The sequence below is a fragment of the Physella acuta genome, unplaced genomic scaffold (assembly GCF_028476545.2).
Source record: "Physella acuta isolate Inbredline_101_S28 unplaced genomic scaffold, ASM2847654v3 ptg000760l, whole genome shotgun sequence".
NCBI classification, from domain to species: domain Eukaryota; kingdom Metazoa; phylum Mollusca; class Gastropoda; family Physidae; genus Physella; species Physella acuta.
In genome coordinates, this window is record NW_026732278.1 from 166,412 (window position 1) to 189,833 (window position 23,422).

Below are 23,422 nucleotides of genomic sequence, written 5' to 3' on the forward strand. Positions count from 1 at the left end.
ACAATCATGGCATTAATGTCATATAACAACCTGCATCTGGTAGAGCCATCATGACTAGTATTCGTTTACATTTAATACAATAAATGACAAAATGAAAAAAAAAGTTTTTAATTTAAATGATAATCTTTTTAAAATAACATAAAAATACCAGACTTACAGAACTTACAGTTGAATGAAAACAAATGTCTAACATGTAACTATTGTAACAAGGGAAGTATCCTAACAACATGTCAATGATGTAGTTTTTGAAGCAGTTTTACTGGTAGTTCATTAATTGAATGCTTGTGCTACTATATAAATATTCATGTCTTCTAAAATTCATAACTAATTCTAATTAGTTTATTTTAAATGATATGCCCTTCCTACAGTTAGAACTGAATCCAGACAAAGACAAAATATGAACACATTTTAAAACCATTGATTGTATTGACATGAATCAAAGTTCTGCTGCTAAATCTGCAAGCTGTTAAATCTACAGGCTGTTAAATGCTCAGGTTGTTAAGAGAAGTTGAAGTCAAAAGGCCTGAAGTCTGTTTTAAATTTGCCAGCCAGTTCTGTCTCTTCATCTTTCTCTAGTTTACAATTTCTCCAGTCCACTCGCTCTGGCATGTTCAATATGGCTGGCTCACACACAGCTTCTCTATAGGGGAAATCACTGTCAATCTTTAAAGCTGGTTTATTTATTTATGGCTACAATAATAAATAAAATGGTGAGCAACTATGTTTCTATTATTACATCTCTTGGTATAATGATATACAGATACATAAAAACCCAAGTTCTTTAGGGATGTGAAAAAAAATCAAAACACCTGAACCTAATGTGTTCCTGGTTGGCCCAGTGTTAGCATCATCAGAGCAATAACACATTTTTATAGAGACTATAAAAGGTGCCTTTTGTTCCTAACTCCCAAACTGGGTGTAATTTCTAAAATATATAACAGAAGCCTCCCTCCCAAACTGAATGTAATTTCCAATATTTCTAAACTATATGACTAAAGCCTACCTCCCAAATTGCAGTGGGAATTGCTTTGAGATTCTGTGCAAACACCGCTCTCCACTAGGAAGCTCCACATAAAAGTAGGGCACCCCATCAGGCAAAATCTGAAGTTAAATGGTAAGAAAGGTATTTTTAAATATGACATATAGACTGAAACAATCAACGAGATTGTGGTGGTTTACAACTTACTTGTTTGAGATCGGAATGTTTTGGTATCTCCACAAGTTCAATGGCCTCAGCTTCAGCACAAGCCATAAATGTGTCCTTGACATCCACTATACAGTCTTGGGGAAAAGGAACTGCCTGAGATAGTATTGTACAAAAATTATTTATTTAGGACTTAAAAAAAGATAATTCTTGTTACAGTGATACCAAACGGCTACTACACAAAGTATTGTATGTAGTACATTATGTATTTCAACAAAGAACAGACACAGAATGAAATAGTTTACAAAGAAAATATATTTTTACCCCCCTCAGAAAAGTTACCCCTCACCCGGAGAAAAAAGTCTGAAAAAAACACTGAGCAGACATAAGTGAATCAATTCTTTCAAAACCTGACCCTCCATGGGACAGGTGATGTAGATTTCATCTGTTTCAGTGACCTCTGCATATGTTGGGATAGTGAAGTCAGTACTATGTCCAGCTGCCTTTACTTTCCCCAACTTTAGTTAGGTATCTATCAGAGCTGATTGGACTCAGCAACAGCTTATGGACTCAAGCACAGCATCCACATCCGAGACTTTTGGGTTAGCAGCTGTATGCCAAACAAACCAACTATGCTGGCCCTAAGTGACCTAATTTAGTAATTAGCTATCTTTTTTTTTAAAGTTTGATAAAACTGTTGAAATTTGTTTGGAATCATTTTTTATTAATAATTTAATTTAATATTTAATCCATCACAAATTCTTGGGTGCTTAAATGTTAGACATTAGGTGACCTCAATTTGATTCAGGTAAAACTGTTAAAAGACAGACACATGTACAGAGTGTGCTTTAAATACTTATCATTTCAGTCAATCCCTTTATAGAATCAAATATACAGTTACTTCTTGTTCACATTTAAATGTGTTTTTGAAACAACACACCAATGACTACAACACATTGTTTATCTTAAAATATAAGACAATCAAACTTGATCAAAATAAACCCAACAAAGAAAGGCACCAAAATCCAACCATGAATTACCTGAATTTGTAAATGCTGCGTTCTAAAGTTTCTCTCAAAGAAAACACAACTCTTGCCTTGTGATTTAAACATTTTACGAAGACATGCCTTGTATGTGAGGGTTAGGTCAAGGTCATTTTTTAACCAAATAAGTAGATGATTGAATGTAAACATCAAATTAAGCACAGCCATTTTGAATATTTTAAAAATAAATATGATCCATAATGTTTCAACAAAGGTTATTCAAAATGTGTATGAAAGGTTAGGACTTGAGATCTACCATAAATGACATCATGCACTTAAGGGGTGGAGTAACTGGTTTTTGAGACAATTCAATCTTTGATCAAAATGTAGATCGAACACTTTTTAACCTATATCTTGAAGTGTTTTCAAAGAGTGTAGAGTAAAAATATATTAATAATAATAACAAACTGTGATGGTAAACCACAAAAAAGATATTTGTCTATTTGCTCTATGACATCATCAGGACTTGAAACAAGGGATTGGTGATGGTGGACTGGCAGGATCAAAACATGGTCTGGAACTAAACCACCTTTAGCTAATGCTAAATAGGCCTGGAGGGAAACAAGATTCATCTTTAAATTAACATCTTAAACAGAACTTTAATTTAGTAAGAGAAGAGTATCACTCAGAAATTATCTCAACAAAAGTAACAGCAAACTATTTTAAGTTGGTAGAATTAGAATTAAAAAATGTAACATGGAATAAAACTCTAAAAGGTAGACGTTCCCAATGTGTAACTTTAAAAAAACGCACCTTATCACCAACGCTGACAACTAAATGTTTTTCAACTTCTGGACTACCTAAACAAAACCAACAGGCACCAGCTGGCTCATCTAGGAATATGGAAGCACTTTTTAAAACAATATTCATGTGGTGTATAAAGAAGATATATGACGACATTTTAATCAAAGTTTTAAATAAATTTACAATAGTAACAGAATTATTTTTTTGTTTACACTTGCATTAAAAATTGAATTTAATATCTTTTTGGTGAAATTGGTAAATATGTTTAAAAAAGACTATCTTAATCATTTCAATATTATGAGATTATTATTTTGTAAAATGTTGATTAAATAAAAACTTTGAAAATATTGCATACATGTTTTTCGTGGTCTCTTTTCATCATCATTCTTGTAACGTCTCTCATTTTCACCATCTCTTCCACCTCTTTCATTGCCTCTCCTTTTGCCTTTTTGATCTGGTTTTGCATTCATATCATAGAAAAACTGTTGACCTTTCTCTTCCTTTAATATTAACAAAAAATGCATTCAGAAAACGAGGAACAAAACAAAATTAAATAAAAAATATATCAAATTTTGACATACTTGAAACTATTATATATCATATATTTAGAAAAAACAGTAAAAACATTTTATATGCACACAGTCTGAACACAAATAAAATATAAAAAAATACATTTCATGATGAGCTTTCAATCTCAACTCACAATTTGTTTAGCATCAAAATGAAGTCCAATTTTACTCAAATTTTTAGTTAGCCTACATATTTGTCCTTAAAATAATACAAACCTGTTTAGAGTTTAAGACATTATTTGCTGTGTATGGGCACTCAGTGACATCTTCTGGCTGTTTGATTAGCTCTGCTGGGTCAAGTTTTGATAAAGGAACTATTGTGAAGGCATATAAGTACTGAAATAAAAATAAAATTAACAGTAATCAAAACAATACATTTTTCTTTAACAAATAAATATTAGAACTCTATTTAGTTATAAAATGTGAACTAAAATGTAGTTTCCACTTAAGAATTTAAAAGTCAAGATTTCTGAAATACATCAGCAACTGTGAGTTAAATTTTTTTTTTTTTGTATTGACCCTAACCTGACCTTTTGTTTATCTTTGTTAGCAACACTGGCCAAGCTAATAAACCTTGTAGTGTGTCTTGTAGCATCTAACAGGATGTGGTGGTTTCTGCATGGAGAAAGATTACATCATCACTTCTTCATTTATTTCTTTATAATTAATTTTTCATTAAGGAAATTTTACCTGTTAAAATATTGTAATCTATCAAAAGAAGTCTTGCATTTTTACAGCAAAAATGTAACCACCAATTTTAAGCTTAATGTTTCCAAAACAATGGATACCAAATAAAAACATAACCATACCTGTAAGGCTGTCTCTCATAAAATATGTCTTCTAGTCCTGCAAAGTGATAGCGAGGGCGAAGTACCCGGGCTACCTCAGATATACAAGGTGAGGCTGGGTATTTTTTCTCATGGTGGCTCTAAAAAGTTTTACAAAGAGAAACATCAGGTCTTTCATTTGTATTATCATTAGAAATGATAGCTTGTAAATGTTCCAGTTAATCAAAAACTGTACATCAATTTTATATGTAACTTTATGATGGCCAATTATGAGATAGAGCTTAAAAATTGCTAAATCTCTATATTTGCTAATAATAACTTACTAGAGTAGAACCATATTTTTCAACATCTTTAGGCCACTGTGAAGTTATAAAAATGTCAATGCCTTTAAAGTTGGTATCAGCCATGATAGGTGCTACTAAAGATTTTGCTTCTTCTGCTGTAAATGTGCAGTTGTCTCCCTTATCTGATGAACTCTCTAGCCCACTGAGGTAGGCCAACTGAAGACCTGATGATCCAGTGAACCTTCCTTGCTTTCCTTAGAAATTAAATCAAATATTTCAACATACTACTAACTAGCCCTAAAAATGTATATGAGGATGTATAGCTTTAGATAAATAACTTTAATAATGTAAGTAAAAAAAAACCCTTAAATGTAAGGATTATTAAATATATATAATTCTCACCAAGGTACGTAACTCCCTCACAAAGTTCAGCTCCTTTTTCATCATCATAGTAAATGGCAAGCTCTGGTTTAGTTGGCCCCAAAATTAATGTGGACAATGGAACTAAAAATAAAACAAGTGGTGTTTACAGATGAACTAGAAGGACATAAGTGATGACATCATAACTAAAAATTATTAATTAAATCAGCGTCTAAAATGTGAAAACTCGAAATTAATTAAATTTTTTTTTAAAGTAAAACAGTTTACAGTGTATTTTAAATGTTTATTAGTATTACAATAAAACCTTTAAGTTGTTTTGTCTTGTATGGTTCCCATGTTGACAAATCTGACCCAAAGAAGTCACCAACACATAAAAGAAGCTGAAAAATGATAAATAAATATTTAAAAAAAACATTAAAGAAAACTTTCTGTAATATTAAAAAGCCTATAAATTCGGTAAAATCTTGAGATCATTTACTCAGAGAGCAGTTAAAAATCAATTTAATTAAAAATAGTAAATCTAAATGATTGAGAAGAAATTGCAAATTCAAATGACAAAGTATTTAAAAACTATTTTTAAAACGATGTATGCTTAATGGTGAAGAATAGATTAGTTACAAAGACATTTTCTTAGTCTATTGTAAGGCTAAAGTTGATTAAATAATAATTATTCTATGGTAATAATTATGAAATAATGTAAATCTTATTTAATTAGCAACATTCTGTATAAACTTACATCAAAATTTCCACTCTTTTTTTGGATGGCCTGAACTCTTTTAAAAAGCTGAGAAAAATTTCCTTCAACATCTCCTGCTACAAGTCTGAAAGGAAAAAACAAAATTAATTAAAAAAAAAAAGATTAGAATTTTTAGAAATTATAATACTAAGATAATAACATACATTTAAAAAAGCCCCACTTACATTTTCAAAGGCTTAGCTGCCATTTTGTAAATGAGATGTTAAGCAGCAATTTAAACTCAAGGTAACCGTATGACTGAACGGTGTAATTAACTTATTGCTTAGTAGTCTTGCTTTCTTATCTACCTTAGAGAAAAATAATAGATCATATGTTTAATATAATCATAAAAATGAGAATTTTTTTTTCTAAATGTCTACCATTCGATTGGAAATAGTCAGATTAAGGCTATTCCCAATGGCAACAGTTACATGTTTAAAATGATGTGTGAGGTATGAAATTATATGGAACAATGCATGGCTGTCGACCAAGATACTGCGTGTTTGATTCCATCAGAAGATTACTTCTGTTTGGGGGTCATTTTAAATTCATAATTTTGATTTTTTGACAATATTCATGAAATGGTTACTTTGAAACTTTCATTTTTTTTTCCCGTCTTTTATTCACTAAATTCAACTAGTCTATATTGCATGAAATTATTGAAATGATAGTCAACTCTAAATACTAAATAAGGAATAATCCTTGGCTTTGGCTTAACTTAGGGGCTTGCAACCTAGCAGTAGAGAGCTGGACTGCTAACCCTTACATTTTGAGTTCGAATCCGGGTTCAAGTCAGTAGAACATCCCTGAGTCCACACTATCCCTTCATATGTCGAAATCTACTTCATTTGCCCCATAGACCGTCAGGTTTGAAAGGGAACTTTACTTACTTTACTTAAAACTATAGGCCATAGGCGTAATTAGTAATTAGTAACACATTAGGGCACCTAGAATCTAGGTCTAGGCCTATATATAAATATTATAGGCTAATTTAATATTATATTATTTTCGATAGGCCTATTTTTTTAAAAATTTAGGCTTGGCTTATTTTCAATGAGTACTAGTAATACTATACTATTGAATACTATCATAATTCATAATCATTACTATGTCTATCAACTATCAACGATCAGTCTGTCTGAGTCTATCAGTATGTAATATGTACTACTGGTATGATGTAGGCCTATTTTTTTTTGTTATCTATCGTTTTAGGTACGTAAAATTGGCCGCGGCTAGTAATGTACGAAAAAGTTACCTCATTGTCAAGGCTTTAATAGAAGTATATTGTGATATATTTGTGTCAAATGTTATAGATAAATGAATAATAAACCTAAATCAATGGCTAAATATTTCAATATAGACCAGAAATCTATATATATAATTCTCTTCTTGAGACGCTAGAAAACAAGAAAACAAGCTGTAAGCGCGCTCCTACCTCCCCGCCCCTACAAGGTCTGGTGAGCTTTGGTTCACGCTAAATGTTTACAATCGTAGAGACGGGTTTAGTGACGGCTATTAGGGGCAGATAATTTAGTTTGAAACAATTTTAAACTTAGGGGAGATAACTAAGAGAAGGCTGCTTTCACGGGGGGGGGGGGGGGTGTAGGGTAGGGGTTGGGGGAAAGGAGGGTGGGGATAGTTTCGTCCTTAACAACCTACTGATAGTGTTTTAAAGCAAATATTTTCATGAATTACTGAAAAGTAGAAAATAAAACAACTAAATAGCGCCGTATAATATGCCGCGGGTCGGCTCGTTAACTTTAAACAGCAGTGTTTGCGAGCAAGATTTCCTATGTAAATAGCAGCCGTTTGTAAAATAGAGTTGCCTTCCCCTGAATCTCGCGCTATAAGTTTACAAAAAAAGAACTTAAACAAGATGGCTGCTATAGATCTAGTAAATTATTTAGTAAATGAGCATGGTTGCATCTGTTGGAAACATTGCTAGTCTTCATTTATTTAATTCAATTGTTTAATTAAAACCAGGTACAAATATTGTCAAATGAAACAAGGAAACATTTTTGTATTTTTCAAAACATAATAAATCCTCCTCAAAATGTGAAATAATTATTGAAATTTAAGGAGTCACCTGTTTTTCACATTACTAGTTCTAGTCGCGGGCGATTTTACGTACCTAAAACTCCAAAAGGATTACTTTTTTTAAAAAAAATTAGTTAAGTATTTAAGTATATATTATATTATATATATAGATCTAGGGGGGGGGGGGGGCTAATAATTAGTCATTATATAATTATTTGGTAATCTATCGTTTTGGGTACGTAAAATCGCCCGCGGCTATTAATGTACGAAAACGTTACCTCATTGTCAAGGCTGTAATAGAAGTATATTGTGATATGTTTGTGTCAAATATTATAGATAAATGAATAATAAACCTAAATCAATGGCTAAATATATCAATATAGGCCCGAAATTAACTTTAAACAGCAGTGTCTGCAAGCAAGATTTGCTATATAAACAGCAGCCATTTGTAAAATAAAGTGACTTCCGCCTGAATCTTGCGCTATAAGTCTATAAAAATAAAACTTTAACAAGATGGCTGCTATAGTAAATGAGCATGGTTGCATCTGTTGGAAACATCGCTGGTGTTCATTTATTACTGAAAAGTTTTAATTCAATTGTTTAGAAACAGGTACATAAATGAAACAAGGAAACATTTTTGTATTTTTCAAAACAAAAATCCTCCTCAAAATGTGAAATAATTATTAAAATGTAAGGAGTCACCTGTTTTTCACATTACTAGTCGCGGGCGATTTTACGTACCTAAAACGATAGATTACCAATTTAATTTACCAATTATCTAAATTACTTATTTATTAGGCCAACCTACTTTAAACTTTAAACTTACTAGACTCTACTTACTATTTAGAATCTAGATCTAATATAGATGTAGATCTAGATCTAAAGTAAAGTTTCATTCATAATTTTCAAAAAAATATAGATCTAATTATTAATTATTATAATTCTAATGTATTTAAATTAATTTTACTCAGTTTCTGAAGAGACATGGGCGCAGACATATTTTTAATACTGCATTTAAAGGTCATAGGTCAAAATGCCAAATAAATATTTAATAGTCTATTAAAATACTTTAAAATAATATTATATTCATTATAATATTGCAGCCAGAGTCCATATATATATATATATATCTAGAATTCTATTACATTAATAAGAGTAAATTTTGAATTTGTCGTGTTTTAAAATTATTACATCTAGATCTAGTAGATCTAGTATCCAAGATATTTGATGCAGAACTTCTATGTTTATAAATGGTTGTACAGTGACATTCCGTAGAATTCCGTTGGTTTGAAGTGTACCAACACGTTTTTGTAGAAACATAGTCCTAAATTAGTGACTGACCGTCTATATTCACAAAATGACTAATTCATACGGCAGCATCGCCTGGTGGGGTTTTAGTCCGGCATTAGATTTGCAAGAAACTGGTATGCCTAGACTCCTAAAAACCACTTTTAAACTTTTATTTTACTTTTAAAGTAAAGTAACATTAGCCTTTAACTAAATCTAAAACTAGATATAGATCTAGTACTGCTCTACTTATTGCAACTATTGCTACTTGTACTAGACATCACCACTGCTACTATGAGATTTAGGCCTATAATTTAATTTTTTTAGTGACCATCATCTCTAGTTAAACTAGTAAGTAAAGTACCTTTTTGAACCTTATGGTCATGGGGCAGGTGAGTAGAGTTCACCTGTTTCACTGACCTCAACACTATCCCCAGCCACCTATACTTTCCCTAGTGTAAAGAAACGTGAAGCAGGTACCCATCAAAGCAGGGTGGATTCACAGTGGCATGGTTATGGTTCAAACTTAAGCCCAGGATTCGAACTTTAGACTTTCAGATTAGCAGTCAATTGCTCTACTATTTAACCACATCGTCCAATGATCATCATCTAGATCTATATCTCATTCTTTTATTCTGAATTTTGTATTTTCCAGGTTTTCAAGAAATGTGCAAAAAATTATCATGTGCTATGCCAGGTATTTTAATTTCTTCACCTTTTAAATTTTTTTTTCTCTCTTTTGAAGTTAGTCAGCAAAATATAATGAATATATATATATATATATATATATATATATATATATATATATATATATATATATATATATATATATATATATATATATATATATATATATATATATATATATATATATATATATATAATATTGTAAGTTAAAAGTAATGTAGAAAGCTTTTTCTTACTTTAAATGTTAACTTCTTTAGAAGAGCTTAATATTCTTCTTGTTGGAGCTGGAGATGTTCGTCACATATTAAAAACAGTAGCTAGGAGATACAGGCATTCCAATAGAAAACTCAGGGTAAGTATTTTTCTTTTACCTGTACTGTTTGTTTATTTAGTTATCAGTTTTGTAAAATCCATTTACATTTTATCAAGGTGAATTTTTAGCCAGTACAATTATTCAACCAATTACCAATGAAACTAAAATTCAATTTTAAAAGAATCATAGTTTTAAAACTTTTTATTCTTTTTAGTTTTATATTTTAGAGCCATCTTTGGAACTTTATGCAAGGGACATCTTATTATTGATGATATTTCTTGAAAATCAACAAAATTATGGATTACAGGGTAACAAAATCTGTTTATATATTATATACTAAAAAAATGGACATTGTTTCATTGTAATAGTTTTGTGTGTAAGAATTTGTTCCCTGTGTTTTCCAAGCTAAAGTAGACTTAAATTTTAAAACGTGACTATTTTTAAGAATCATTACATATAAAAATATCATAATTTATCACTTTTTTTCAAGTAATGTATAACTTGGTAAAGTGCGAAAAATATATTTAGAATGAGTAGAACTTAGTGATTAATAAAGTGTGTAACTATTTCAGAAAAGACAGAACTATTCTTAGAAGTTTATGGAAATACCCTTGTTCGTCGACAAACTAGTCAGTATATTGAGAAGATGGCACATGAGTTAATTTTGTAAGCTGTTACTATTTTACTTGTAATTTTTGCATTTTTGACTTTATTTGATTATAGATGTAGAAATAGCAGCGACTCAAATAAGAACATCAGTAATAACAAGCTCAATAAATTTTGTTTTTCAGAATGGTAACAGATTTTGAATACATGGCAAAAAAACTTGCCTTCATTAACTTAACACAATTAAAGGTAAGATTCTATCTGGAAATATTTATGAAGTTGTTCTTTTTGCATTTTTACAGCTACTAACTAAAACAGTTAATATGTTATTTAAAATATATTTAACAATTTTTGTAGTATAAAGAAAGAGATTATTTGGAGGGAATCCTAAAGTTTTGGCGAAACAAAGAAAAGAAATATCCTTTTGAAATTAGTAAGTGCTGGTAAGTTTTTTTTCTAATATAAATATTTTTATAAGATATAAAAAAAATTGTATTATGAAATAATAAACGCAGAAACCTTTTTAGATGTTAATGTACTACAAAGGTATATTAAAAGGCAAAAGGCTGGGAATTGCAATTAATCACTTGATTGCTTAAATTATTATTAGTAATTTGTGTCTTGTTAGTTTATTCTAAGAAAAAATATTCCTGGTAATTCCAATTTAGGATAGTAATAATTTGAAAGAGCTACCTTGGTTTTTATCCTGTGATTATCTCTAAGATTTTGTATCTGTACATTCACCTAGAATAAATATTTTACATATTATGATTATTTGATAATTTTTACAGGGATTTAAGACTCCGCCAACTTCTAGGAGTCAGATATGACAGCCGATTAAATGTTTTTGACTGGGACTACAATATGGAACTCATTGAGAGAGGGGTAAAAATATCTAATTCATAATGAAGTTCGTAGATTAAATATCTTTATATTTTAAAAGTCTACATTTCTGCTACATTTACATACTTTTCACTTAATTAGGGTTCAATAGTTTACATCAGACAATACAAAGACTGGAGAGACACTGGTGTGGCATTTAAAATAAGAGAAGGAACTTATGATGTACCAAACAGAACTTTAGCCTCAGCCATGGTTTTTAAACTTGTAAGTACTTTTATCAAAGAAAGCATTTGGAAGCAGGTGTAGTGGCAGAAGTGTCCGTAAGTCAGTGGTTGTTTTATTTCAACCCTTTACCGTAACAATACAAATGTACATATAAATAGTTACTATAAAGAGAAAACAGTATAGTCCGATGGAATCCAAAGCCCATTGGTGTCACCCGGTGCGACACTTCGTGGTGTCAACCCCCCCCCCCCCCCCAAGAAACAAAGTGTGTATATATATATATATATATATATATATATATATGCCAACATAAGCCTATAATTTAAATATATGACACATACGCGTACATTTATGTGTATAAACTTTAATCACTGCAGACATAATAGTAACGATGTTTATCTTTAGTCTTTTAATAATACAATTGGATGTAGCAATTTTTCTCTAAAGTTAACGCTGTTTACGTCATGGTGTCACCCCTCCCCCTTGTAATAATAGTCTATTTGTACTTAAAGACTATTTAACTTTAATTAACTATTAATTGAACTGGCAAAAAGCATTTTTCCTCTGTACATTTTGCAATTTTTTGCCTTGGTGTCACCCCTCTTAATGGTGTCACTCTGTGTCACCTTGCTATGCCTCTGCCAAGGCCACTATCCCAAAAGTAATTTAAAGTAACTTAATTACAGTGTATACAATTTGGTTAACTGGACTTTAAAATTTACCTTATGTTTCCAAAGAAAATGGCTTTCTCTATCTAACTTTTAATTTATGAATACTATAAAATAAATTTTCTAAAACTTAAAAAATTACAGGACGGTGAAAGGTTTCCACGTAGAGGCTACTGGGGTGACATGCTAGTCTCACCATACATAACATTTGGAGTTGAAACAGAAGAGAAATCCTTTTATAAAAAACAAAACAATAATCACATTAAGGTATGCAAAACATTTTAACTGATCTATTTTGCAGTACATTACAATAAATAAAATTAAAAGCTGCATATTTTATTTATATGGTTTTTTCAAAGCATCATGTATTAGTAGTAAACATTTTTAATCCGTTTTTATTAGTTTACTTCTTGATTGGTGGCTGGAGCTGTCACAATTTCTTTATTTTAAATGTTAAAAAACAAAACCTTTGATAACATGCTGGTCACTAGTGAAATTAATTTTAAAAGATATTTTAAAATATATTTAAAAGATATAGTACAAATATTAGGTATCAATAATACACACATAAGCTTTCTTTAAAAAATATTTAACCTTAAGAAGTACAAATAATTAATTTCTGATTAATTAGTCTCCCCAATTAGCCTATTAATAAAACCTGCTACAACAAAATGGCATATAATTCAAAACTGAGAAATTAGAATTAGAGATCCATTGATAGAACTAAATGATATGAAAAATAAATTGAAAATTAATAAAATAACTAATAATATAATTTAAAAAATATTTCAGACTGCTGAAGATGTGTCAGAGTTCAATATCACTTCCCTATTTTACGAATTCACAAATAAACAAAAATACCAACTTCCCCAACCTGAGCCTCAGACAGAGAAATCCAGTGAAGCTCCTAAGTTACAAGGTCAGAAAACAGTGTCTGCATGTTCTCTTTACCTTGTTATTGCACAGTTTAAGTTTGTGTACTTTAACTACTGAAACAAATATTAAATTTCGATTGGCTAAAATGTCATTATAGTTGAAAGGTTTAGCTTTTGAAAACATTAAACCTACCACCTTCATAAGTTAGGGGGAAATGATTTTTTTACATTTTTGGGGATGAAGTGGCCTAGAGGTAGAGCTAGACTGCTAACCCATAACTCTGGAGTTCAAATCCGGGTTCAAGTCAGTAGACCGTCCCTGAGTCCATCCAGCTCTGATGGGTACCTAACTCATGTTAGGGAAAGTAAAGGCAGCTGGGCATAGTGCTGACCACTCTATCCTTTCATATGCCAAGGTCACAGAAACAGGTGAACTCCACTTCACTTGCCCCATAGATTTGAAATGGGAAAATTACTTTAATATATATAAGCTTGTACAAATGACATTATTGAAATGAACTTACTAAATGGCTTGAAAATTGACAGAGATAACAGAAGAAGATGAAGAGGAGCAAACAACTGCAGAAGATGGACAGAGTGAATTGGAAAATGATGTGGATAAAGAGAAAAATAATATTGCTAAAGATGTGGAATTAATGGACAAGAAGGAAGCTGTTGGAGACACAAATGATTCCAACAGCTTGCAGCACGACCAAGAACCACAGGAGAATGTAGACAATTTGGATAAAAAAGAAATAAATTGCAATGACAACAAAAGCTCTACAAGTTCAGAAACTGAAAAAGATGATCACGGTAAGAATTATAAAACACAGTTCAGTGATGTTTACTTAGGTTGAACAATTGTTAATTACATTGTTTCTATGAATTGTAACTACACTTTAAAATATAATTTCAATTACTGTTAAAATTTTGGATGTTTTGGATGTATTAAGTTTCTAATTTACTATTAAACAGAATGGATGCCCTTAGAAGATGTGGAAGTTGTTTTCCTACCGATGGCTGGTATTGAAGAGCTAATGAAAAAGGCCAAGTACAACAAACTGTTCAATGTTGTATATTTTTCTAACAGGTACTAACTTCCTTCTCTATTATTTAATCTTAATGGAAAAATTGCTCCATTTTGAGTGTGTATAATTATATGTAAATATCTGGGAAATTACAATAAAATCTATTTTACATTTGAATTCTTAAAAAATATTTTTTCAGCATGGTTCATCACTTAAAACCAGATCTTGCAAATATTTTTGCTGACAGATGTTCTGTTATTTTAGAAACAGCATTGTAAGTCAATTTTAAATCCAATATTTGTATCCTCTTCAATTTTTTGTTTTAAATATTTAGAATCTAAAATGTTCTTGACTATATTTGATATGCAATTGTATTCAGAATAATTAAAAGTGATATTTTAATTGCAATTATATGTTTTGAAAAAGGTTTATGCTAGATATCAAGAAGAACACAGTTCAAGAATTTGTGAAGAAAATCTCTCAAATGGCAGAGGCTGCTGGATGTAAGGTATGTTGGATTTTGGTTTCAATGTAAGATCATGACTTAATATAGGTTTATGTTGGTGTAAAGATAATTGTATGTTGTAAGATGATTTAGGGTTAGTTGAATGTTAATGTTAGGGTATGTATGTGGATTTAAAGAGGATAATAAAGACATGTATTATAGTACATGACAGTCAATTGAGCAGGCGAAGAAGAGTCCATCTGATTCTATGACCTATGACTTTGGATGATCACAAAAATCTGATGGTTCCTTCAAAACTTCTAATGTACTAATTCAATAACATGTATTGTATAGATGGACTTTGTGTACAAAGCCATTCTAACATTTTAGGCTAGAATAATAATCTGTTCTCATTTAAATTAGAATGTTATTAGGAAAATAAAGAAATTATTGTTTAAGTTAAGCGTTATATTTTTACAATTTTTATGAGCTATATTAATTTTTTATTTAGTGTAAAAACTATCCTACTGTTTTCTCTGCCAGGACTAACTATGGCCATTACTTCTCAACTAGAATTTTTTTCCTACCTCCCTGTGTACATTTCCTTATAAGTCCACCAGTTTGTGTTGTGTGTTTAACCTGACCTTTCCATTGTTTGACCTAGAGCTTAAGGAAAGCCCTTTCTTTTCACCTGTATGTTTTCTGCCTAGGTTAGTTCCACTATGGGCTGTTATTTGTTAATGATCTTTTGTTAATGCTACACATTGTTTACACTCCATGTTTATCTTTTTTTTACTGCAGCCATTAGAAGCCTGGGATGATTTACAAGATTCATATATCAAGTTTTATTTTGAAAGGGGAGCTAATCCATAACAGGAAAATATGGAGAGAGTACTTCACAATGTGACTCACTTTATTTGATGATACTCATCAGCACCCATTAAATTAATCAATTTGATTGCAATATAAATGAGTGTGTGTACAATGTCATGGCTAGAGATGTGTACACCACAATGTTTTGAATATGGTTTATTAAACTGTCCAACTTGAATATTTGTTATGAGGTGGTTCTTTCTTTTTGTTCTTTTGTACTGAAAACAAAGCACATTTCCCCCTCACTGAGGTATGGGAACATTTAGTGTAAATGTGGTAGGCCTACACCCAATTAGTGAACAGCCACATGAGTCATTAGCACTAGCATTATTGCTCATTTGCAAGGCTACAAAAAAACTAATTCACAAGCTAATTATACTTGATTAATTTAGTTAAGGGTGCTTTACAGATCGACTTCTATATTATAGTGTGTGTAGCATTTACTCCATAAACATGTAGGCCTAACTAATCTGTTTAAAATGTGAATATTTGGATATATACAATTATACAATAGAGACCTATGTATGATTATATGTATGTATGTATAGGCTATATAAAGAGACATGACACACACATCAACACTCTAATAGGCCAACTACATGCTATTGTGTTGGTTTGTAGCCTTAAAAGATATGACGAGGGTTGGCTGAGGGCCAGTACCTCCAAGTCTATTTGAGTATTTTGAACATTGTAACTGATAAAATATGGGTTCATCATCATTCTGTTTTAGTCTATTCAGCATGGGTCTACTAGCAGCCTATAGTACTTCACTTGCCTACACCTACAAGCTCACAAATAAGTTTTAAATTGACAAGTGGCGTAAGCTATTTCCCCCTTTTGGTTTTCGCTGGCTGTAGATCTATCTATAAGAGGTTATTTGTATTATAATAATACATTGTGGCCGGAATATCGACCCGGTTTCCCCACCCTTCGCCCCAGCAGACTCATTAGCCTATTCATGACTAATGCATGAGGCCAGCCCCCAACCAATGGCGATGGAGGCTGCCAGGACATTTGTAATATTATAATGGTGGCCGGGGCCGCGCCACCTCGCGAGCCTATAAAAGCCGGCGCACCATCACGTAACACACTTCCTCTCACCTAGACTCCTCAAGTCGCACTGAGAGTTTGAAACAGCCGTGTTAATTCTCATTTGATCACGTTTTAAAACAAAACAACAAAATGGTAAGTTCTTATATCAGTTCTTGTATTTCACTTATACTGGCCATAGCCCAGCTTGTACATAAATAAACCTTCTAGCAGATCTCAGCGTTTCGTTTATTGATACCAGCTCACTCAATGTGTGACTCACTTTCTAAAATCAATAGACGACTGAGTCATCACATTCATTAGCATACCGATTATAGATTCAGGCATATAGGATTCTATCTAGGACATGTAATGGCCATGTTTCAAATCATTTTGTTAATAGTCATACTCAGACCTACAAGAATAACGTAGATGTATAAAACCTACCGCGCCCCCTCTCCATACTCAGCCTCCCCCCCCCCCACTCCACAGCCGCTTTAAACGAGAGCCGACAGCATGCTGTTTATACGAGCTTTGTATTTAATACACACTACAGTTAGAGATTAAAACATTAATTCCCATGTTGTGAAAACCCACGCGATAGCCTCACAATTCATTCATTGCATTGGGGGGGGGGGGGGGGGTACCATGGATCAGATGAACAACATAATCTATCTAGTAAAGACGTTGTTAATTACACCCACATTTTTATATGGGTAGAACAACACGCGTCAACCGCCCCTCTCCAACGTGATAAATGTCACAGTAACCTAGAAATGCCGGTTTGGAGGCAAAGGCATACATGCAGCCTAGTTGGCCAAATAAGTCATTAAACCTTGAACAAAATGTTCAGACCGGAAACTATACAAAGTTAGATGCTGCTCACGTGTAAACCTTTGATTAAACTAACCCTAGTTGAGAAATATTCGGTCTGCCTTAAAAGTTAAAGTTCACAAGTAAAGCCTTTAATACGTAGACGGTAAGTGCGGACAGTCACGTGACTCGTTAAGAAGGGACATAACTAATGGCATACACATGTATGTTACACTTTTAATAAATTAAACTACCTAATATTAAATATTTAGCATTTAAAAATATTTCGAAGATAACCAAAAGTTATTGTTTATAACACGTTTTATTATTCCAAATATAACTTTAAAAAGATTTAAACCACAAGTACAATTTACAGTTTTATTGTTGTAGATTACTTCAAAATATTACCTCCCTTTTTTCCTTTCAGCGTGAGTGTATCTCTGTTCATGTCGGTCAGGCTGGAGTGCAGATGGGCAATGCCTGCTGGGAACTGTACTGCTTGGAACATGGAATTCAGGTGATTATACTTGTGGTTTTACAAAACGTCTCTCTTTTAAATAACAACAACTGGCGAACACAATCACATTTAATATATTTGATTTGTTGCAACTTGGTCTACATAAACGTTACAAAAGTAACAGCATGCATGATAGACATTAGGATAATACAGAGCATTACTAGTTAGTAATATGTAATTTATTGGGGAGGTTAAAAAATATAATTCTCTCATTTTTATTTTATTTTAACCAACATAGCCTGATGGACAAATGCCTTCAGACAAAACAATTGGTGGTGGAGATGACTCATTTAACACATTCTTCAGTGAAACAGGATCTGGCAAGCATGTCCCCAGAGCAATATTTGTTGATTTGGAGCCTACTGTTGTTGGTGCGTTTTGGCATATTACCCCACATTTAATTATACTTATACTTCTTATTTAAAAATATTTGTTTTTGAAATTTTTTAATATAACTTACATAACTGAATCCTTAACAAAACTCTAAAATATTTTACATTTCATTGCAGATGAAGTACGTACTGGTATATACAGGCAACTGTTTCACCCAGAGCAGCTGATAACTGGTAAAGAAGATGCAGCAAATAACTATGCTCGTGGTCATTACACAGTGGGGAAGGAACTCATTGATCTAGTGCTTGATCGGATAAGGAAACTGGCTGATCAATGCACTGGTTTACAAGGTTTTCTAATTTTTCACAGGTAAGCTCACTATTATAACTCTCACACTATTCTGGTATTTCTTGGAAAATTAAGCCTACTAATATTCCTTCTTTGATATTGTTTTTTAAAATACAATTAAAGGGAAATGAATTATACATATAAACAGTATTAGACTATATTCCGTCTTTGACACTGTTTTTCAAGATAGGCCCTACAGTTAAAGAAAAACGATTCTTACAGATAAACAGTAGTAGCCTATATTTCTGTTACATCTTCTAATTACTTAGCAAATATTTATTGTTTTAGAAGCTTAGTTGACTCTTTTTATATTAATTTTAATGACAGCTATGTTACATAAAACTATAATCAGAACAATGTTGCACCTTTTAGCTTTGGTGGAGGCACTGGGTCAGGTTTCACTTCTCTTCTCATGGAACGTCTCTCAGTGGATTATGGGAAAAAATCCAAACTGGAATTTTCTGTTTACCCAGCTCCACAGGTAATGATAAAATAGTAATTGAAGTTTTGATTATTTCCCTTTGAATTTTTGGTAATTTCCCTTTTAACTTGCTAAATGAAAAAAATAAGGTGTTTTCCAAACCTTTCAACAGGTGTCTACTGCTGTTGTTGAGCCTTACAATTCAATTTTGACAACTCACACCACATTGGAACATTCAGACTGTGCATTTATGGTGGACAATGAAGCCATTTATGACATATGCCGTAGAAACCTTGACATTGAACGACCATCCTACACCAACTTGAACCGCCTGATTGGTCAAATTGTCTCCTCCATTACAGCTTCCCTGAGGTACCTCACAAGTTTTATTTATAGTTTCACTCAATAAAATTGTGATAAATGTAAAAGAACAGGATTATATTGTTATAAAAGAATGTAATATTTTTATTTTAGATTTGATGGTGCTCTAAATGTGGATTTGACAGAATTCCAGACCAACTTGGTGCCATATCCACGTATCCACTTCCCCCTAGCTACTTACGCTCCGGTTATTTCTGCTGAGAAGGTAATACTTTTAAATGAGCTGACCTTTAATCTAATCTATTCAACTAGTCCAGGGGTCTCCAAACTATGGGCCGCAGGCCGGATGCAGCCCGCGAAGTCCTCTCATCCGGCCCGCGGAGATCTTTTTGTCCAAGGAAAAAATCGTTGGTGATAGCTAATGAACTTTGGCCTGAAAAACCAAAGACATGCCCGGAAGAAACTGGCCCCTGAACGAAATTTGATAGTTAATGCGGCCCTCGGATTGAAAAGTTTGGAGACCCCTGAACTAGTCATTTAAAACAGGACATTATTTAGTCTTTTCTTAACTAAGACAGGCATCTAAAAATAACCAATGTTTAAAGTTTGCCTTTTAAAAAGTTCATATATGATTATATTAAATTCAAACATGTGTTGTATGAAAACTACTGTTTGTTGTTTTTATCACCACTGATATTACATGATTCTGAATTTTGTTTTCTAGGCCTATCATGAACAATTGTCAGTAGCTGAGATCACAAATGCTTGTTTTGAACCTGCCAACCAAATGGTGAAGTGTGATCCTCGACATGGAAAATACATGGCCTGCTGCATGTTGTATCGTGGAGATGTGGTTCCCAAGGACGTCAATGCAGCTATTGCCACAATCAAAACAAAGCGCACTATCCAATTTGTGGACTGGTGTCCAACTGGATTCAAGGTTTGGAAAATTTAGTAACAATAAATTTGTCTTAACCTCACTCTCATAGAAATCCAATTTTATTTTAACAATTTTCTTTGTAATAGCTGTATAAATAGTTCTGTTTAGTTTTTTAATTTTAATAAGATAAACAGCATTTCTAGATCAGCTGAGATTTTATAATGATTTACAAGGAGTCTATAGTTTTAAGGTTATTTCACATCAGTATTATGAAACAAAATTAACTATTATTTGTTTGTTTTTTTAACACTCTTTAGGTTGGCATTAACTACCAACCTCCAACAGTCGTGCCTGGTGGTGACTTGGCCAAAGTACAAAGGGCAGTATGTATGCTTAGCAACACAACTGCCATTGCTGAGGCCTGGGCTAGACTTGATCACAAGTTTGACCTCATGTATGCTAAGAGGGCTTTTGTCCACTGGTGAGTTGCATGTAACAGAAATGTTATCATACCACTTTCTCAGCAGTGTTGCAGAAAATCTCATTCTGGGTAAAACAAATTATGCATCACTCTACCAACCAGAGAGCTTATTGCAGTTTAGGGGCAGAATTTTTTTTTTAATAAAAAATGTTAATAAATTACTATACAGTATATTTTAAAGAAATTTGATTCTAAATGCACTACATGATGTTTACTAATTAACCTTTTTACCATAAATGTTTTAGGTATGTTGGTGAGGGAATGGAAGAGGGTGAGTTCTCTGAGGCCCGAGAAGATTTGGCTGCCTTAGAAAAAGACTATGAGGAGGTTGGTGTTGATTCAGTTGAGGCTGAAGAAGGTGAAGAGGGAGAAGAATACTAGAGGAACCAAGATGTTGTTTTAGAAGAAACAATTTTGACCAAAAATCTACAATTATGCCAAGGACATTTTTAAAAATAATTACATTTTTTTTATGCTGTCCAAAAAATGTTTTCCTACCAAATTTGCATTTAATTAGCATTCCACATTGTTGTTTTGTTTTGAATAGAATCAAAATGGAAATTTTGTTTACAGTCAAAAAGCTTGGCACAAATAAAAGCAAATTTTAAAACTAAAATTGTGTTAACTTTGTTCAGGTTGCACAACTTAAATTTTTTGTAGTAATTGTGATAAAGATTTATTATAAAAAGTTTAAGAAAAAAAACACTATTGACATTTTGATCTTAGGTCTATCCATTCATTTGAAGATTAACAATACAAAAAATACAAGGTAGGCTAATATTATTGATGTGATAAATGTATAGAACATCTTTATATACTTTTACCAGTGTCATTCCCCCCCCCCCCCCTTGAGAAAAAAAATCTGAAAGAAAAAATGCTCTCATGATAATTGATATAGCTATACAAATTAAGAACAGAACATAATAATGAAAATAAAACTATAAAACAGTCAACTTTTGGGGCTAATTCTTTCCAAATTGTTTTTCCCAACTATTTTTGGTGGTGGTGGGTACCCACCTAAACAATCTTGCAGAATGCATATTTTTCAAATTAGACTATCAACTATCAAGCATTGAAGCACTGAGTCTTATAAACTGATTTGAGATATTAATTCTTCACTGTTGTGTCACACTGTAAGGGTGTGGGATGCAAATTGCACTATTTGACATCATATAGGAGCTTACACCAAGGGGTCGTCCATAAATGATGTCACACTCGTAGGGTGGGGGTCCGTAATTTTGTGACGGTGTGTGATGGGGGGGGGGGGGGGGATCAGATGGTGTGACGTTACTTTTTTGCATTATAAAAAAGCAATGTCAGAAAACGTGTTTTAGCCGTTATTTCGCGTTTTAGAAAACGGTTTTAATAAATTGTAATAGGAATTGATCAAAATACTCTATGTTGACAGAGTTCTGACAAGATTTTGGAAAAAATATCGATGTTTTAAGAAAAATTCAACAGCAATTTTGAGGGGGGGGGGGGGAGGGTTGCTGGCTGAGGTGTGACGTCATTTTAGGGGGGGGGTCTGGCTTTTTGTGACGACGTGTGACGGAGAGGAGGGGGGAGGTAAAAATCGTCAAAAAAGCGTGACGTCATTTATGGATGACCCCCAAGACAAAAAATTGCTTATTTTAAAAATAATAACTGCAAATAATGCCACTGTATGGAAAACATAAGTAAAAAAACAGACATAGTGAATAACTGATGTCACTGATTGTTCCCCATACAAAACATGACTCTGTATGAATTATTTTTCAATTAGCCCTCCCAAATTTCCTGGAACATGAAGCTTAATTCCTACATTGAGCAGTATAGTTTTGATGCCATGAAGCTTAACCCAGATGTAAGAAATGGTAGATAGGAGAGATAACAACAAAATAAAATTTAAAAAAATAAACAATAAAAAAAAGTCAACGAAAGAAATTAAATCAGTTTCAGAAATCAACATGAAAAATAATTTCGTTGGTGTCTTAATGGCAGTCACACACCCTAAACAAATTTCTTTTTTTTAAGCTTTTGAAATGTTTTTCTTACAAAAAACTCTTTTTAGATTATTCACCTTTACTTTAATAATAATAAAAAAACTAAAATCAATAATAGACAGTAGGTGGCAAGAAACATCTTTTAAGAGTTTGTTTACAGCGTAAAGTTGAAGCATGAACATCTGAAAAAGAAACATAAACACATAATATTGCTAAGTACTGAGTGCTGTTCAAAAATTACTCATGAGAATATCTACAAAGATTAATTTTTTAAAATGAAGTTGCTCGCTAAAGTAGGCCCTAAATATTGATGCAAAATAATAGGTTATTATATGGGCCTATAATATAATTAAAGTAACAGAGAGGTCACTTTTCTGTAGCAGTGTTTCTATAACTTAAGACTTTTCTCCAGGAGGGGCACTTGAAAATTTCGGGGGCGGGGGGGGGGGGGGGTAGACATTGGAAGAAACTGGTCTGTAGTAATAACAGCATACTATAAAGTTTTTTTTTTTAAAAAAAAAGGACTTTACCAAACAAAGAAGCCTTTAGCCTATGATAAACGTCTAGTAATGGCTTATAGTTTATAGGCCTACTACTACTATTAGCTATTCACTATACATTTTAAAATGCTAATATTTTAAAGTAAATAGTCTGGTAATCTATCGATTATCATTTTACGCACCTAAAAATTTTAGGCTAAAACTTTATCGATAGGATAGTC

At 32.2% G+C, this 23,422-nt stretch overlaps 3 protein-coding genes across 7 annotated transcripts; 2 read left to right on the forward strand and 1 right to left on the reverse strand.

Moving 5' to 3' along the window:
* Nucleotides 1-134: 134 nt before the first annotated feature.
* Nucleotides 135-8,746, reverse strand: LOC131950407 (CWF19-like protein 1). 4 transcript variants are annotated; one of them, XM_059312536.1, is made up of 16 exons: nucleotides 8,694-8,718; nucleotides 5,875-5,988; nucleotides 5,690-5,774; nucleotides 5,258-5,333; nucleotides 4,975-5,076; nucleotides 4,612-4,826; nucleotides 4,310-4,428; nucleotides 4,031-4,115; nucleotides 3,717-3,836; nucleotides 3,287-3,431; nucleotides 2,941-3,020; nucleotides 2,619-2,738; nucleotides 2,185-2,274; nucleotides 1,187-1,300; nucleotides 1,004-1,101; nucleotides 135-640 (listed from the first exon to the last, which is right to left on the reverse strand). In XM_059312536.1, exons 2-16 carry the CDS (start codon nucleotides 5,895-5,897, stop codon nucleotides 499-501), a joined length of 1,614 nt encoding a protein of 537 aa, XP_059168519.1. In that variant the 5' UTR covers nucleotides 5,898-5,988; nucleotides 8,694-8,718; the 3' UTR covers nucleotides 135-498. The 4 variants fall into 4 exon arrangements, with proteins under 4 accessions (XP_059168519.1, XP_059168518.1, XP_059168517.1 ...); XM_059312535.1 differs by having other exon boundaries at nucleotides 5,875-5,993; nucleotides 8,694-8,711; XM_059312534.1 differs by having other exon boundaries at nucleotides 136-640; nucleotides 5,875-5,989; nucleotides 8,691-8,746.
* Nucleotides 8,747-8,964: 218 nt separating this feature from the next.
* LOC131950406 (dynein axonemal assembly factor 3) lies at nucleotides 8,965-15,746 on the forward strand. Of its 2 annotated transcripts, XM_059312530.1 has the most exons (16): nucleotides 8,965-9,150; nucleotides 9,669-9,710; nucleotides 9,958-10,052; nucleotides 10,228-10,321; nucleotides 10,586-10,679; nucleotides 10,805-10,868; nucleotides 10,977-11,062; nucleotides 11,411-11,504; nucleotides 11,604-11,726; nucleotides 12,500-12,622; nucleotides 13,148-13,274; nucleotides 13,777-14,043; nucleotides 14,206-14,320; nucleotides 14,458-14,532; nucleotides 14,685-14,766; nucleotides 15,505-15,746. In XM_059312530.1, the coding sequence occupies exons 1-16, from the start codon at nucleotides 9,084-9,086 to the stop codon at nucleotides 15,574-15,576; spliced, it is 1,620 nt and encodes a 539-aa protein (XP_059168513.1). In that variant the 5' UTR covers nucleotides 8,965-9,083; the 3' UTR covers nucleotides 15,577-15,746. The 2 variants fall into 2 exon arrangements, with proteins under 2 accessions (XP_059168513.1, XP_059168514.1); XM_059312531.1 differs by lacking the exons at nucleotides 8,965-9,150; nucleotides 9,669-9,710 and having other exon boundaries at nucleotides 10,241-10,321.
* An 854-nt stretch (nucleotides 15,747-16,600) lies between these two features.
* Nucleotides 16,601-21,335, forward strand: LOC131950396 (tubulin alpha-1 chain). Its single transcript, XM_059312512.1, has 10 exons — nucleotides 16,601-16,761; nucleotides 17,846-17,935; nucleotides 18,174-18,306; nucleotides 18,445-18,637; nucleotides 18,989-19,097; nucleotides 19,210-19,409; nucleotides 19,512-19,623; nucleotides 20,083-20,298; nucleotides 20,556-20,719; nucleotides 20,965-21,335. The coding sequence occupies exons 1-10, from the start codon at nucleotides 16,759-16,761 to the stop codon at nucleotides 21,098-21,100; spliced, it is 1,356 nt and encodes a 451-aa protein (XP_059168495.1). The 5' UTR covers nucleotides 16,601-16,758; the 3' UTR covers nucleotides 21,101-21,335.
* Nucleotides 21,336-23,422: the final 2,087 nt, after the last annotated feature.